Below are 17,271 nucleotides of genomic sequence, written 5' to 3'. Positions count from 1 at the left end.
TTAGGCTGCATTATTTCGATCCGCTGGAACCGGGAACACTACTCCTAAAACACAATGTACTTGTGACATCATGAAAAGAATGGCATCTACGCTAATATTAGTCCTGTTTCTTTCTTAATCTGTTTCACAGTTTGTATCCAGACTAGATGGTGGATCAGCACCCAGAGATTATGTTCATCAGAGACCAGAACACCTAGATGTGCACCGTGGACCGATCACCAGATCCTGATGCACACACACACACACACACACACACACACACACACACACACACACACACACACACACACACACACACACACACACACACACACACACACACACACACACACACTCACACTCACTCTCACTCACTCACTCACTCACTCACTCACTCACTCACTCACTAAGTCATTTACGCTATCTGACACAGCTGCGTTTAAAATTGAACTGGAAGTTAAGTGCTGGGCGTCCGGTCAGAGGAGAACAGGCCTCAACTGACTCTGGTTTCTCCCAAGGTTTTTTTTTCTCCATTCTGTATGGATGGGGTTTATGGTTCCTCTGGCTTGCTTTGTTGGGGACACTTAACTTCTAGTGATTATCGTTGAATTGATTACAGAGACCGTCTCTGCATTTAATAACAAATTGTTCACTCGTCATTATACATCCCTGTCATTGTATTCTTCTGCTTTATACTGTACTGTGTTTTGATGCAACCTGTGTTGTTAAAAGCGCTATGTAAATAAAAATGATTGATTGAAATATCAGAATGATCACTTATTCCTAAAAAAAAACTGTATTTCACATTTCCCTTTTAATTAAACATAATTCTATCCTGCTTTGTGTTAAATCTCCTATTACCACTTGACTACTAGAAAACTCCTAAATGGGTTTTGTTCCCTTCAAACATCAATCATGTCATGTTTTTACACATTTAAGTATTTTCTAGACACATCAGATTTTAAATTTGCCCTCCTGGAAACATCTAATCTTGTGCACTTAACATTAAAATCCCATACCAAAATACATTTACCTTTACATAATGGTTTATTTTTTTTAAAGAGTGTAATTGTAGTGTGCTCTGTTTATGATAAAAGCTCTGTTTATGATAAAAAAGTAAGGATCCTCGTGTCCTGTAAGAGTCACATCTCGTGGTGCTTTGCCAGACAGAAAGTGTCGCAAATAAGAGAAAAAAAAGGCAGAATTCTGACTTTATAACTCGCAATTCACGAGTAATCCGCAAAAATCTGAATTGTGAGATAAAGTCGCAATAACCTTTTTTATTTTTTTATTCAGTGGTGGAATGGCCAAGGAGTGGAAAGGCAAGCAAAAAAAAAAAAAAGCATGTTAGTTCATAGAAAAATCTGCAGTTAAAGTGAAGGCCGGTTTTACCTCTTATCGTGACATGGGTAAAACACATACTTGTTGGATGTGCGTCTCTTAGTTGTGTTCAGAGTCTACTAACAGCGAATCTTTAAGTTTAACTGCTTCAAGAACTAGTAAGAAATGTCATGTAGCTTTCCACCTAAATTTGCATAAAATGTGCTGATCAGGCATGTGGTCAACAATATTATCGCCATTGTCTTGCTGAGCTCTCTCTGTTGCATGTTCTTTATTATTTTGTATTGTGGCTGGTCTTTCTTTGGGAACTCTTGTGCAATGATTCAGATGGTACCAAGTGCTGCTTCCTTCTACTTGAACAGCAGTTGGTGTTGCTGCTGTGACGTTATACGGCCCTTCCCTTCTTGGCTCGTTCCATTTCCTTCTGAATACTCTCAGATAGACCTGATCTCCTGGGGTGATGGGACAGCTGGTTTCCGTCTGTTCCGACAGCTCCTTTCTTTTTTCCTGCGCACAAATAGCTTTATGGATAGCCGTTAGCTCTTTCATGTATGATTTTAACTCCATTTGTAATTGTTCTAGTGGGGGTCCTTTGTATGGACCTCTGTTACATGGTGCAGGCATCATGCGTCCAGTAAGCATTTGGTGAGGTGTTAGATGTGTGTTTCGGTTAGTTTGCATGCGGTAACTCATCAGTGCAAGAGGCAAAGCATCAACCCAATTTAATTTAGTGCTTGCACATATTTTGTTAATTTTGGATTTGAGAAGACCATTTACTTTTTCAACTTGTCCCTGGGATTGAGGATGGTAAACACAGCCTAGTCTTTGTTTTATTCTCAAATTCTGTAGGACTTGTTTTATAGTTTTTTGGATAAAAGCTGATCCATTGTCCGAACTTATTTCTGAAGGAATTCCAAATCTTGGAAACACTTCTCTTGTCAAAAATTTGATTACCGTTCCTGCTCCCTCATCTGCTGATGGTACTGCTTCTACCCACCGGCTAAACCTATCGACAACCACAAGCATGTATCTCTTTCCCTGTACCCGTTTTATCATGTCTACATAATCCATAACTAAATGTTTGAAAGGACCTTCTGGTACCGGTATATGGCCTACTGGGGTCGTTATACCCTTTCTGACATTGTATTTAGCACAGACTTCACATGTAGACAAAAACTCTCCTACCATCGCATATAAGTATGGAGACCAATATCCTTGTCGTTTAATTTTCCTTATGACTTCCCCCTTTGCACAATGGTCAAAACCATGTGCATCTAGGATAAGAATATTTAGAAGTGATGTAGGTGCAATAATTTGTCCTTCGTGTGATCGCCAAATATTTTGTGAATCTTTTGTTGCTCCTCTTTGATGCCACATTGACTGTTCATATGGACCTGCTTGCTGCTGAATTCGGACTATGTCATTTAAGCTTGGCTGTGGTTCTATAATAACTTCTGGGGCTAATATAGCTACCTTGCAGCCAGAGGCCTTCTTAGCTTCTGAGTCAGCTAGGTTGTTTCCTTTAATCACAAGGTCATTTCCCTTTTTGTGTGCTGGGCATATGACAACCGCCAGATGCTTTGGTAACATCATAGCAGAAATCAGTTGTTCTATCTGCTCGGCATGCTGAATGGTGGTTCCATCACTTCTTTTAAAACCTCTCTGTTTCCATACTGCACCAAAGAGGTGACACACACCATGTGCATATGCGGAATCTGTGAAAATATTGGCTGTCTGTCCCTTTGCTAGTGTACATGCGGCCGTAAGAGCTTTTAATTCCGCTAGTTGTGAGGAGCAAGGTTGTGTACAATGTTGAGATAACACCGATACGAATTCTTCTCCATCTTTCTGTATTATAGCATAACCCGAATGAATGCCTAAGTGATCTCTAAAACTGGACCCATCTACAAAGTAAGTAACTTCAGCTTCAGGGATCGGATTCAAGGTCCGGACGTAATCTGGTGAATGCTAACGAGTTTGCTACACAATCATGCGGTGTACCTTCATACTCCAAGGGTATCGATTCTGCAGGATTAATGGTATTACATCGTTTAATAGTAATGTCTGGATATGTAAGTAGTGTTGTATATGCTAATGTACGGGCTGGTGTTAAAACAAATTTCCCTTGTTCAATTAATTCAGCTGTTTTGTGATGTGTATAAATCAAAACTGGGTATGCCATAGTTATTTTAGATGCTTTTTCATACATTAGATTAACTGCTGCAAGACCTTGTTGGTAGCATGGGGGATATCCTTGAGCTACATTATCTAGTTTGGTGCTGTAATAAGCTATAGGCAGTTTTTTCCTACCGCTACATGTTTCCTGCATTAATGTGGCGGATGCGTATCCATCAACCCTGTTTGCAACATACAGGTGAAATGGTTTATTGTAGTCCGGTGTACTTAAAGCTGGTGCCTTTTGTAACTCTTTTTTAATTGATTCAAAGGCCATTAGGGCATCTGTGTGCCATGTTAAAGAGGACTTTGAGTTTTGTAACCCTGCTTGTTTCATGAGATCTCTTAATGGTCCAGTTTTTATTGCATAATCTTCTATCCAGTCACTACTGAAACCAGTCATTCCCAGAAATGTCATCATTTGACCTACTGTTTGTGGCTGGGGTACTTTACTTATGCCTTCTAGATGTATGGGTGCAATGCTTTTTGTACCAAGGAAATCAGACGTCCTAGATATTCTACTTCTGGTAAGCAATATTGCAGTTTGGTTTTGGATACTTTGTGACCTTCTTGAGCTAATTTCGTTAGTACTTTGATGGAATCTCTATGACATTGATCTAGAGATGTTGAGCAGATGATCACATCATCCATGTACTGTAAACAGGTGCTCTCTAGCATTAGGTCTTCTAGGTCGGTCTTGAGAACTTGGTTAAAAATGTGTGGTGACAATTTATATGTCACGCTTTCCGTGGTTTCTCGGGAGAGAAAGGAGCGCTCGAGACTCGCGCTCGAAAATAAACTTAAATAGATTTAATCCAAAAAGGCAAAATAAACATACAAAAGGCAGGTAGGCAAAACAAAACCACGAAAAGAGCTCGGGAACAAAACAGAGTACGTTGAAACATAGTAACGTTGATGATCCGACAAGGGTGCACACAAAACACAGGGCTTAAATACACAGGGAATTAACTACATTAACGAGACACAGCTGGAAGACAATTAAGCAATGGGAAGGCGGGGCACAGACAGCACATGGCTCGAGACAAAAAAACAACAACCAAAGTCCAGAGATGTGACAGAATGCCCCCCTCCCGGAAGGTGCGTCCTCGCACCTAAAGTAACATCTAACAAAAACAACTCGGAACTGGGGATACCGGATCTTGGGAGGAGGTTCCGGTGGAGGACGGCCCCCAGGAGGGGGCAAGCAGACAGGAGTCCAGGGGGGCACAGAAGGAGGGAGGAGCCAGGGAGGACACAGGAGGAGTCCGGAGCAGGAGGAGATCCAGAGCCCACCCATGATGGTCCATGGTGGCGCCGAAGGAGGGAGGAGCCATGGAGGAGGAGCGGCCATCGACTCCATGGGTCCGACCGACGGCGGAGCAGGTGGTGCAGGAGACTGAGGCCGGAGCGGAGAGCCGAAGAGCCAGGGTGACGTCGAGGCGCTGGAGGACCAAGGCGACGCCGCCGGCTTCGGCGACAGACGCGGAGACAGGGAGCGAGAAGGATGCTGCGGAGCCAGAGTGACTGAGGACTGAGGAGAAGCCGGAGGGAAGGAGGAGCCTGACAGAGCCGGTGGGATGGAGGGACGAGGCGAAGCCGGAGGAGAGGAATCCCGAGGCGACGGATGGTCGACGACAGACCAAGGCGGAGCCGGAGGGACGATGGAGCCTGGTGAAGCTGGTGGACTGACGGACCACGGTGGAGAGGAGGGAGCTAGAAGCCCAGGGGGAGCCGACGGGTCTACGAGCCGAGGAGGAGTCCGGGACTCGGAGGCGGGACGGTGAGGCAAGGGATCGTCCACCCTCGACGGCGATGGGGACCGGCAGACCCGTGGCGAGCTCGTGATGGTGAGCTGAGGATGAGCGCAGGGGCTGCTGGGATCCATCGTCAATGTATGACCAGGGTGGGAGGGTGGGAAAACTGGAAGCGCACGGGCGCGGGCACTGGAACTCGGGGGCGCTGGGCGCGGGCACTGGAACTCGGGGCGCTTTGGGCGCGGGCACTGGAACTCGGGGAGCGCTGGGCGCGGGCACTGGAACTCGGGGCGCATTCTTGAGCGCGGGCACTGGAACTCAGGATGCGCTGGGTACAGTCTCTAGGGTGCATTCTTGAGAAGGGCTAACAGGATGGCTGGGCGGGGCCAGCGGGCTAACAGGACGGCTGGGCGGGGGGCCAGCGGGACGGCTGGGCAGGCCAGCGGGCGGCTGGGGGCGGGGCCAGCGGGCTAACAGGGCGGCTGGGCGGGGCCAGCGGGCTAACAGGGCGGCTGGGCGGGCCAGCAACTCAGGATACATGGGTGCCCAGTCTAAGTCCAAGTCCGAGTCCACATCCAGTTCCTCTTGTAGATCCAGCAGCCCCAGTTGGATGATCAGCTCATCCTCAGCCGATGTGCAGTGGCGGAGCTCCACCCGCGCTCTCGCTGTCGGCTGTCTCCACCGCGGCAAGCTCTGATGCCCGCTCACGCACCTGGTCTGTCGCAATCGGCTCCGGGTCGGTGGCGCTCCACGGCTCTGTCGCTCTCCTCAGCGATGGTTCCGTGGTCGTCCCAGACTCGCGATTGCGCCTCCGTGGGCACAGGCCTGGCCTCCGCGACGCGGGGAGATGATGGGCTGGGTTCTGGATCTGGAGTGGGGCTGGGGTCGTTGTCCATTTTTCCTATATTGTTCAACCGCATGAGTCACATGATCACAAAACTCTTTGTGTGATTTGGAGGTCAAACCGACTACATCCTCCAGCTTGCTTTTTACAGTTAGTGGCATGGCCTCTATTACAGAGTTTCTGAACAATGTAGACATAAGAGGGTCACCTTCTGGATTCCCTTCAGTTTCTTGTCTTCATCTTTTCAATTGTCTCTGTACATAGGTGATGGGATTTTCAGTTTCCCCCAACTGGTCTCCCCTCAATGCTTTCGGGTCGACCCTAGTGGGGTACTCAGCACGTAGTGCCTGCCGGACGGTGTGCATCAAACTCAATGCCGTCCATGTTATGAGTGTCCACTGCTCCCTCGAGGCCCGCTGCCTGTAAGATTTCTTCCATCTTTATTCCTCCTATAGTTTTTGCTAGGAGTGCTTTGACATCCCCCACTGCCAAAAGTTTGCCTGCTGTCTCTTCTTCAAACACCCTAATCCATTTTCCAGCTCCCTCGTGCATGTCAGGTAACCGGGTGATCAGACACTCTACATCTTGTGTTGCCCATGGAACATATTGAGCTCTTGTACCCTTAATTAAAATTGGAAGCTGTTTGTTTTGTGATCTTAATCGTCCTTTATGGAGTGTTTCCCTGTTCTCATCAGATGCAAACTCTCTTAACCTCATTTCTGTATCTTTGAATTTTTGTGTTATTTCTTCTTCTAGCCCGCTTCCCTCATTGAGATCCTCATTTTCCCTTTCTGACTGAGATTTTTGTTCATATGGTATTTTCATTTTGTCTAAGGCTGTCTGTATTTCTCCATAACAGTCTAAATAATCGCTTTCTTGTGGCTTTTTAATTTGTTTGGTTTTGGGTCTTACATCCTGTCCTGTTGGCTTCCCTTGTTCTAAATCAATTTCCCCTTCCATCCCAAGTTCGCCTAACACTTGAACTTTTCCCTTGAGTAATGGAAATTGTCCTTCAGAGTTTCCATACGGAGGGGGATCTACTAACCTCTTTTCTTTTTCTTTATTTCTTGGTTTGCTTCTTTCAGAATTTTTCTAGCCTGTTTTAGGGTTTTTAATAAATCTTCGCCTTCTTTTTTAAATAATTTTAAAACTTCTTGCTCTTTTTGTCTTTTTTCTTCTCTCTTTTTCCGGTTCAGGAATAAGCCTTTAGTTTTGTAATTTTTTACCAATGTTTCCATTTCCTCACACAATGTCACCTCAAATGTTCCCTCTTCAGGCCATTTAGTACTCAAATTTTTTGTTCTCTTTTGCCACTTTCTGCAGAGCTTATGTATCAGTTCTTTAAGCAGAGGATGCTTTGCTCCCAATGTTTCTGCGGGAGTTGTCATCACTTCGCTATAAGACAACCTGTATAACCTGTAAGAATAGTTTTTCCCTTCAATAGCTCTTAAAGTGAGGACTCTTAAGTATTTTTACGATAAACGTCTACCCGCAAACCAAACAACAATATTCGCCACTTTTATCAGCAATAGATCGTATGTATCCTCAATAAGTTTGCGACTTACTATACCAGATATCTTTTATCACCGTACTATATAGTCACCAGAACCTGTTCAAGCGATATTTAACTTTAGTCAATAACTTTAACTATGCGGTATACATTTATACATTCATGAACACACACTCCCTTTATTTACAGGGCTCATACATTCATCCCAACTGTGTCCCTTTATTCTATAGGGCTCATTTATTTTAACACTTACCAGCTATGTCCCTTTATGTACAGGGCTCATTCATTTAATCACTTATCATAAGTCCCTTTATATATAGGGCTCATTTATATAATCCAAACAAGACAAAACTACGAAAGGTTCATACATTCATGCTTCAGTCACACCGTACACATTCAGTTGAGCTCACACAAATAGTACCTACTTTACATAGAACAATTTCTGAACACTAAAACACAAAACAAATATTTCATAGATACTCCTCCTCAATCCAATGAAATTACCTAACAACCAGGTACTCTGCCTCACTTGTTACACTTCTGCTGCCCAAGCGAAAACAATCTTTTTCCCAACTTTATACCTCACACGTGGTCCTTCAGACAGTCATTCAACTAACACTCATTCTAGCCCACACATAGACCTCAATTCTTTTTCTTCCACTCCCTATCTAGATTTTTCAACATGTAACCTTCAGCAATCTATCTTTCAAATTAATAATAAACACATAAGACAAACAGAGCTAGCCCAAAATAACAAACCCCTCAATTAATGTCTGGTATTGGCATGATCCAGCTTTAAACAGTTTTAACCTTCTTTTCCGATTGTTATACCTTACTTTATTGTCACTTTATGTAATCACGGGTCCTTTATCCTTTTTGAATTTTTCTATTGTCGTTTTTGTATTACTTTCTGCGTTTTACTTGAGTTTGAAATGTAATTAATTTGTCCAATACCCACAAAAATTGGGAATTTTAATTGCCAAGGAGGGATTTACACTGAATTCAGGAATTTGACACCTCTCTTGGACTCACCCACAGCCGCGCTTTAATCCACCTGCAGGATTTTTCCTTTTATCTACAAACAAACATATATTCTATCTGCATTTACTGTTCTCCTCAAGTCCAATCCAACAGAAAATACAGATTACTGCATGCATTTAGTGTTTTTGAAATCAAAACCCAATTTTCTTTCAATTATAAGAATCTTTTCTTCACTTGGTTCGATTATTTTTAGAAGAACATAAGGTGTCTCACCACGAGTAGGTTCTGGAGAACAACACAACCTAACTATGAAGCAAAAACTGCTTACCTTTGGCCAAGTTGTTGTGTTGTCCGTCCAAAACTCGCTCGCAGTCGTCCACCCTGTTGTCCTTTTCTATCCTGTTCGTGACGCCAATTGTTGTGGATTCCCCGGATTAAAGAAGACTCCGAGCATTAGGTTTTGATAGCAAAAATTCAGACTTTTATTGATCAATACAAGCCGAGACTGTCTAAGGTCCTCACAGAACCACTCTATAGACAGCACTCCCCTCACCACTATTCAGGGGTTTTATATGGTCGTCACACTACCACGTCACGGTAATATATGGTGGCCTCCTGTAATACCCTTGCTAAATGAGGATCACAGGTGTAAGACAACAGATGTAAAATGCCAAAAACAGATGGGTTCTAAATAGTGGGGTTTTTAGCTTGGCTCTGACTGCAGTTATAATGGTAACTAAATTTTATAAGATTTACTTTATATTTTAATTAGCAAAAACTTCTTCATTAGCAATGCAAATTTATTCATAAAATCAATTAATCAATCATTTTTATTTATATAGCGCTTTTAACAACCCAGGTTGCATCAAAGCACTGTACAGTATAATGTAGAAGAGTACAATGACAGGGATGTATAATGACGTGAGTGACCAATTTCTTATTAAATGCAGAGACGGTCTCTGTAATCAATTCGACTTTAAATACTAGAAGTTAAGTGTCCCAACCAAGCAAGCCAGAGGAACCATAAACCCCATCCATACAGAATAGAGAAAAAAAAACCTTGGGAGAAACCAAACTCAGTTGGGGTCAGTTCTCCTCTGACCGGACGCCCAGCACTTAACTTCCAGTTCAATTTTAAACGCAGCAGTGAGAGTGAGTGAGTGAGTGAGTGAGTGACTCTGTCTGTCTCTCTGTGTCTGTCTCTGTCTGTCTGTCTGTCTGTCTGTGTGTGTGTGTGTGTGTGTGTGTGTGTGTGTGTGTGTGTGTGTGTGTGTGTGTGTGTGTGTGTGTGTGTGTGTGTGTGTGTGTGTGTGTGTGTGTGTGTGTGCATCAGGATCTGGTGATCGGTCCACGGTGCGCATCTAGGTGTTCTGGTCTCCGATGAGAGAGAGTCTGGATACAAACTGTGAAACAGTTTAAGAAAGAAACAGGACTAATATTAGCGTAGATGCCATTCTTTTTACGATGTCACAAGTACATTGTGTTTTAGGAGTAGTGTTCCCGGTTACAGCAAATCTAAGTAATGCAGCCTAAAAAACCTTTAACGGATTTGAATAATAAAAAGTGTGTTGGTGTCACGTCATCACTTCCACCTTCAACCGAACTCACCACATGGACACAATCCCAATCACCCGAGTACTAATCAGCAACACCTGTAACCACTCAACAACCACCCTTCATAAACCACACTCACCACTTCCACAACGGCGATCCTTGAGGTTACTAACACAGTACTCCGGCCGTCTTCCCGTCAGCCTGTCTGCTCTTCTCGTTGGAATTCCCCTGGAGAGTAATATCCAGATAAAGGAAAGAACTTGGACGTTCCTGTGTTCTTTTTGTTAAAGTTTGAGGCTGTTCGCCACCTTTTTGTTGTTCATTAAAGAACCCCTTTTCTATTACAGTGACTCTGTTTACTTCCTTGACCAGAGCGTGACAGTTGGTGTGTTATGTGTAGGCTAAGTTAAAAAGATGTGTCTTTAATATTGATTTAAAGTGGCAGAGTGTGCCTGCTTCCCAAACAGAGTTAGGAGATTGTTTAGCAGGTGGAAAGCTACATGACAATTCTTACTAGTTCTTGAAGCAGTTAAACTTAAAGATTCGCTGTTAGTAGACTCTGAACACAACTAAGACGTCACGATAAGAGGTAAAACCGGCCTTTACCTTAACTGCAGATTTTTCTATGTCTCATTATTAGAGCTGTACTATTTTCAGCTTGAATCAGTTCACTGTCAGAAATGTGTCGAAAAGTAATCTGTTTCTGATCTGTGGTTAGAGATGTTTGTTTCTAATATTTTCTGTTTTCTTCTTCATTCCAGGCACAGCTATCAAAGGGAAGAAGGAGAAAGCGAGAGTCGTTCTTCAGGAAGCTGTGCAAAGCTGTGAAGCGGCGGTTCTTCCCGCTGGCCGGACCGAGTGGAGAGTCTCTCAGCTCAGGCGGACGCTCATCTGGACGATCATGAGGGGACGCCTGTCCCAGGTCCGTCAGCTGCCGTGGATCCTGCTGTTCCTGAGCTGCTGTGTCTGCCGGGCAGGTGTGCGCCGATCTGGAGCTGCCGCTGTATGTGCCGTGTTTCCTCCAGGATCATCGAGGAAACGCCTGTTCCAGATTCATCTGCTCTGAATCCGAGTCACAGTGAGCCATTGTTACTTTACTTATTGTTATTTCTGTCTGTCAATAATTAATTGGCAGCATCTGTTTCCACTAAGTGTAAATAGCAATAGAGGTTATTTTGCAGTGAAAATAGCATATTTTCTTAGCTATTGATTCAGTTTACACTAAGAGCAAATAGCAATGGATTCTATTGACACCATTTTCTGTTATTTATACAACTTATTGCAAAAAGTGCCAATTATCTGCATCTCCGTACTGTAGTACATTATAAAACAGTATGCAATAGTAATGTATTAAATGTACACGTAGACTTAATAAGACTTAATAATTTGACAATGACATTTGTTGTGCTGTTTCCATGTTTAATTAGTAGTTCACAGTAATCTGTGGTCAGGGATGTTTCTAATGGTTTGCTCTTCATGTGTTTCAGAAAAAGCTAAGAAAGGAAGGAAGAGAAAAGCTGTCCGTGCCTTCTTCCGAGAGCATGTAAGGCTGTGAAGCAGCTCTTCCCCTGCTGTGACCAGGACAGAGTCCAGCCTCCTAAAGCAGAGCCGCATCTCGAGCAATCCCAGCTCGTTCTGCCGGAGGAGCAGGACCAGGTCTCTGCAGACCTCCAGTCCTCTCCTGAGGAGGAAGAAGATGTCCCGAGATTGAGGCCCATGATGCAGTTCTGCTCTCTCCAGTGTCTGGTTCCGGGTCCGGTTCAGTGTCACCGTCGATCAAGTCAGAAAAGACACCGGACACAGTGTCTCCTGATCCAGAAATCGATTTGCCCCAAGGTGAGCCATTACCGCTTGGCAACATGTCATTTCTGCTCTGTCTTATTTTCTCTTTATTGATGCTATAGACTTTTCCAAATTTACTAGCCACTCAACATTTTCACTGGCCATCATTTTGTTGTTGGGAAATTACATCAACTTTTAACTTCAACTCTGCTGTTGACAATCAAAGGAACTTACAGTCCATCTTCTGTTTCTGTGTGCTTTTCAGGATCCACTGTGTCTTTGTTTGAAGTGGACATTTGATCGCTTCCGGGAACTTCGGCAAGGTCTATGAGGGAACACATTTATTCAGCGACAAAGTGAAGGTCGCTCTGAAGTGTATTCCCAAGCGCAAAAGCGGACCGCTATCTTGACATTGTAAGTTGGCTAAACCTGCAGAATAAGTGTGTTTTATAACCTGTAGCTGACATGCAGCTGGAACAGAAGACGGCAAACTAACAGATCTTGTGTTTGTCTCTCCTCAGCCTGGTCACTCCAAACCGGTGCTTGCTGAAGTGGCTCTGATGCTCCGGCTGGGAGAAGCTCCTTGTGCCCCAACATCATTCGGCTACACCAGTGGGTGGAGAATGAGAGCAGCTTCACTCTCATTATGGATTACCCTGAACCCTGCAGGACCTTGGAGGATTACATCTTGTTCAACGGCCCCATCAGTGAAGCACAAGCACGCTTGTTCATGTATCAAGTGCTTGATGCCGTCAAACACTGCCATAAGCATGGAGTTTATCACGGTGATATCCGCTCAAGGAACATCCTGGTAACTCTCCACAGTCTGGAGCTCAATCTCATTGACTTCGCTGCGCTTCGTCTGATCCGCATGGCGAGGATTTTAACAGCAGCGAATACCAAGGTGAGTCCTGCTGATGATCACGTGACGTTGTGTTGTTGATGGTGAAGCGTACAGAAGCACTGAAACCGTGTGTCTTTTTTTTTTTTTTTTAACAGGATCAGAGGCATACACCCCTCCTGAGGTCCTCATGCACTCTGTTTTCCACGCCGCAGAAGCAGAGCGTCTGGGCACTGGCAGTTCTGCTCTTTGAGATCATGCACAGATATCTGCCATTTGAAAGCTTTGATGCCATTCAGCATGGCTACCTCAAGATGGATCCCACCTTATCCACTGGTGAGCACTCAGTTTTCCTGTTCAGATGACGTTTACTGTTACGTTTGATGTGAGGATACTAACCATGCTCTCTGAACTCTTCCCAGCGTACCATGACCTTATTTTCCATAGTTTGAGCCGTAATCCAGCTCACGGCTGGCGCTCCAGCAGCTGGAAGAGCACCGCTGGATGATACTCTGGAGGTCTAGGTAAAACGAAGACTGTTTTCATGCACATCAGAGCACAGGCAGACAGCAAAATACAAAGAATGAAAAGAATGTAATATTTCAGAGTGCTGCTGTCTGTAGAAACTAAAACATAGAAAAAGTGCATGGAAACATAGTTACTTAGTGCTTCAAATTCTTAATGAAAGGTAAATCATAAATGTAACATTGATGCTTCATAAGTAACATTAATGTAAAAAAAAAGAAAATAACATTTTTAAAAATACTATTCTAGAAAGTAAAGTAAGTCACTACTTGGTGGCTTTTTAGTGACATTAACATAAGAAATGAAAAAATGAATAATTACAAAAAAGTTAAGAAATGTTCAAAAGAAAAAAATATAAATAAAAAAGAAAAAATTAATAATTACAAAAAAGCAAAAGAACATTTTTGAAAAGAAAAAAATAATTAAAAATGAAAAAGTAAAAATTTTAATAATCAGTCACAAATTGGTGGCTTTTAGTGACATTAACATGAGAAATAAAAAAAAAAGAAAATAATTACAAAAAAAGTAAAGAAAAGTTTTGAAAAGAAAAAATCAAACAACATAAGAAATGAAAAAAGTAAAAAGAATAATAATTACAAAAAAAGTAAAGAAACGTTTTAAAAGAAAAAAATAAAACAACATAAATGATAAAATAAATAATTACAAAAAAGTAAAGAAAAGTTTAGAAAAGAAAAAAATAAAACAACATAAGAAATGAAAAAAAGTAAAAATACTTTTGAAAAAAAAATGTAATAATCAGTCACAAATTTGTGGCGTTTTAGTGACTAACATAAGAAATGAAAAAGAAAAATGACAAAAAAAAGTAAAGCATATTTTTGAAAATAATAATAATAAAAAAGAATATTTTTTAATAATCAGTCACAAATTGGTGGCGTTTTAGTGACATTAACATCAGAAATGAAAAATAATTTAAAAAAGTAAAAAATTACTTTTGAAAAAAAAAAAAATACACCACATAAGAAATGAACAAAAAATGACAAAAAAGTAAAGCATATTTTTGAAAAAAAAAATAATAATAATAATAAAAAGAATATTTTTGTAATAATCTGTCACAAATTGGTGGCTTTTTAGTGACATTAACATAAGAAATGAAAAAAAATAATTACAAAAAGTAAAGAAAAGTTTTTAAAATAAAAAATCAAAACAACATAAGAAATGAAAAAAAGTAAAAATACTTTTGAAAAAATATATATTTTTGTAATAATCAGTCACAAATTTGTGGCGTTTTAGTGACATTAACATCAGAAATGAAAATAATTTAAAAAAAGTAAAATTACTTTTTGAAAAGAAAAAATACAACATACATAAGAAAAAAACTACAAAAAATTAAATAATATTTTTTTTAAAGAAAATAATTAAAAAAATTTATTTTGTAGTAATCAGTCACAAATTGGTGGCTTTTTAGTGACATTAACATAAGAAATGAAAAAAAAAATGACAAAAAGTAAAGTATATTTTTTGAAAAGAAAATAATAATAATAAAAAAGAATATTTTTGTAATAATCTGTCACAAATTGGTGGCTTTTTAGTGACATTAACATAAGAAATTAAAAAAAAGAAGAATAATTACAACAAAAAGTAAAGAAAAGTTTTGAAAAGAAAAAAATTGGTGGCTTTTAGTAAAACAACATAAGAAATGATAAAAGAAATAATTACAAAAAGTAAAGAAAAAATTTAAAAGAAAAATAAAAACAACATAAGAAATGATAAAGTAAATAATTACAAAAAAAGTAAAGAAAAAGTTTTGAAAAGAAAAAATAAAACAACATAAGAAATGAAAAAAAAGTAAAAATACTTTTGAAAAAAAAAATTTGTAATAATCAGTCACAAATTTGTATGTTTTAGTGACATTAACATAAGAAATGAAAATAATTTAAAAAAAGTAAAAATATTTTTAGAAAAGAAAAAATACACTACATAAGAAATAAAAAAATTACAAAAAAATTACAAAATTATATTTGTAATAATCAGTCACAAATTGGTGGCTTTTAGTGACATTAACATAAGAAATGAAGAAAAAATTAATAATAATATATAAAGAATAATAATTTAAAAAAAAAAATTGAAAAGAAAAAAATAATATAAGAAATGGAACAAAAATATAATACAAAAAGAATATTTTTTGTACTAATCAGTCACAAAGTTGTGGCTTTTAGTGATATTAACATAAGAAAATGAATAATTATTACAAAAAGTAATTATCCCTCCTAGGATCGCCACCTTAACGTGGTGGAGGGGTTTGAGTGCCTGAATGACCCTAGGATCTAGGTTGTCCGGGGCTATATGCTCCTGGTAGGGTATCCCAAGGCAAACAGGTCCTAGGTGACAAGCCAGACTAAGAGCGGTCCACCCCACCCCTTATGAATAACAAAAAATAACGGAGTCGTGGCGCCGCCGGCACGGAGCCAGGCCTGGGGCAAAAGCCGGCATGCGAAGGCGTGGAAATATCCTCCCGTGGGCCCACCAACCCTGGACACAGAGTCTGGATTTAGGGACATGGAATGTTACGTCTCTGGGGAGAAAGGAGCCTGAGTTGTTGCAGGAGGTTGAGAGGTACCCGCTAGAGATAGTCGGGCTCACCTCCACGCGCAGCTTGGGCTCTGGAACCCATCTTCTCGTGGGAGGCGGCACAGGTGTGGGCTTGCTTATAGCCCCAGCTTAGCCACCATGTGTTGGAGTTTACTCGTGGACGAGAGGTCGCCCTGTGACTTTGGGTTGGGGGAGGACTCACTGTCATTTGTGCCTCACGGGCCCAGTGTAGAGTACCTGGCCTTCTTGGAGTCCTTGGGAGGGGTGCTGGAAAGCGATCCAATCAGGGACTCATTGTCCTGCTGGGGGACTTCAACGCCACCTTGGTGATGCTAGCGACACCTGAGGGGCGTGATTGGGGGAACGGCCCTCCGATCTAAAAACCAGAGTGGTGTTCTGTTGTTGGAATTCTGTGCTTATCATGGTCTGTCCATAACAAACACCATGCTCAAGCATAAGGGTGTCCACCAGTACAAGTGGCATCAGGACACACTAGGACGGAGGTTGATGATCGACTTTGTGGTTGTATCATCTGATCTCGGGCCGCATGTCTTGGACACGTATGGGTGAAGAGAGGGGCATAGCTGTCAACTGATCACCACCTGATGGTGAGTTGGATTGGGAGGAAGCCAGACAGACTTGGCAAGCCCAAACGCACCGCGTGAGGGTCTGCTGGGAACGCTTGGCAGAGACCCCCTGTCAGGAGATCTTTCAACCTCGGCCCCGGCAGAACTTCTGACCGATCCAGAGGGAGGCTGGAGACGTTGAGTTCGAGTCTGGACTATGTTCTGCCTCTTTGGTCGATGCAGCCGCCCGGGAGCTGTGGCCGTAGTCTCTGGCATGTCGTGGCGGCAACACCCCACCGGAAGAAAGGGATGCCGCTAAGCTGAAGAAGGAGTCCTATCGGGCCTGGTTGGCTCGTGGGACTCTGAGGCAGCTGACAGGTACCGTGGGCTACAGACCACTGCCCGGTGGTTGTGCAGGCAAAACTCAGGTCTGGGAGGAGTTCGGGAAGGCCATGAACAAGGACTCATCGACGGCCTCAAAGAGGTTCTGGCTTAACCGTCCGACGCCTCAAAAAGGGAATCAGTGCCCTGCCAACACCGCATACGGTGCTGGTGGAACCCAACAACCACTTAACTGGGGAATTTGTCGGGCGGTGGAAGGAATACTTTGAGGATCTCTCACCTCCCAGGGGACTCACCATCACCCTGGCTGAGGTCACTGAGGTTGTTGAGAAGCTCCTCGGTGGCAAGGGCCCGGGTGGACGTGATCCGCCCCAGACTACCTCAGGTCTCTGGATGTTGTGGGGCTGTCTTGGCTGACACGCCTCTGGGCTGGCAGACCGGTGGTGGATCCTTTTTAAGAATGGGGACCGGAGGGTGATCTCCAACTATTGGGAAATCACACTCCTCAGCCTCCCTGGGAAAGCTAT

The 17,271-nt window shown here is 42.2% G+C and overlaps 1 protein-coding gene across 1 annotated transcript in view; it reads left to right on the top strand.

Annotated features, from left to right (window-relative positions):
* Positions 1–13,014, top strand: part of LOC122334668 (serine/threonine-protein kinase pim-1-like) — a 54,750-nt gene extending 41,736 nt beyond the window's left edge. Inside the window, exon 2 of the mRNA XM_043232678.1 lies at positions 12,920–13,014. Coding sequence (XP_043088613.1) covers positions 12,920–13,014 — 95 coding nt within the window. The remainder of the gene's footprint in view (positions 1–12,919) is intronic.
* The last annotated feature ends 4,257 nt before the right edge of the window (positions 13,015–17,271 follow it).

The sequence above is a fragment of the Puntigrus tetrazona genome, unplaced genomic scaffold (genome assembly GCF_018831695.1).
Source record: "Puntigrus tetrazona isolate hp1 unplaced genomic scaffold, ASM1883169v1 S000000616, whole genome shotgun sequence".
Classification (NCBI taxonomy): Eukaryota; Metazoa; Chordata; class Actinopteri; order Cypriniformes; family Cyprinidae; genus Puntigrus; species Puntigrus tetrazona.
Note: the sequence above shows the minus strand (reverse complement) of the source record. Positions and strands in the feature narration are given on the sequence as shown.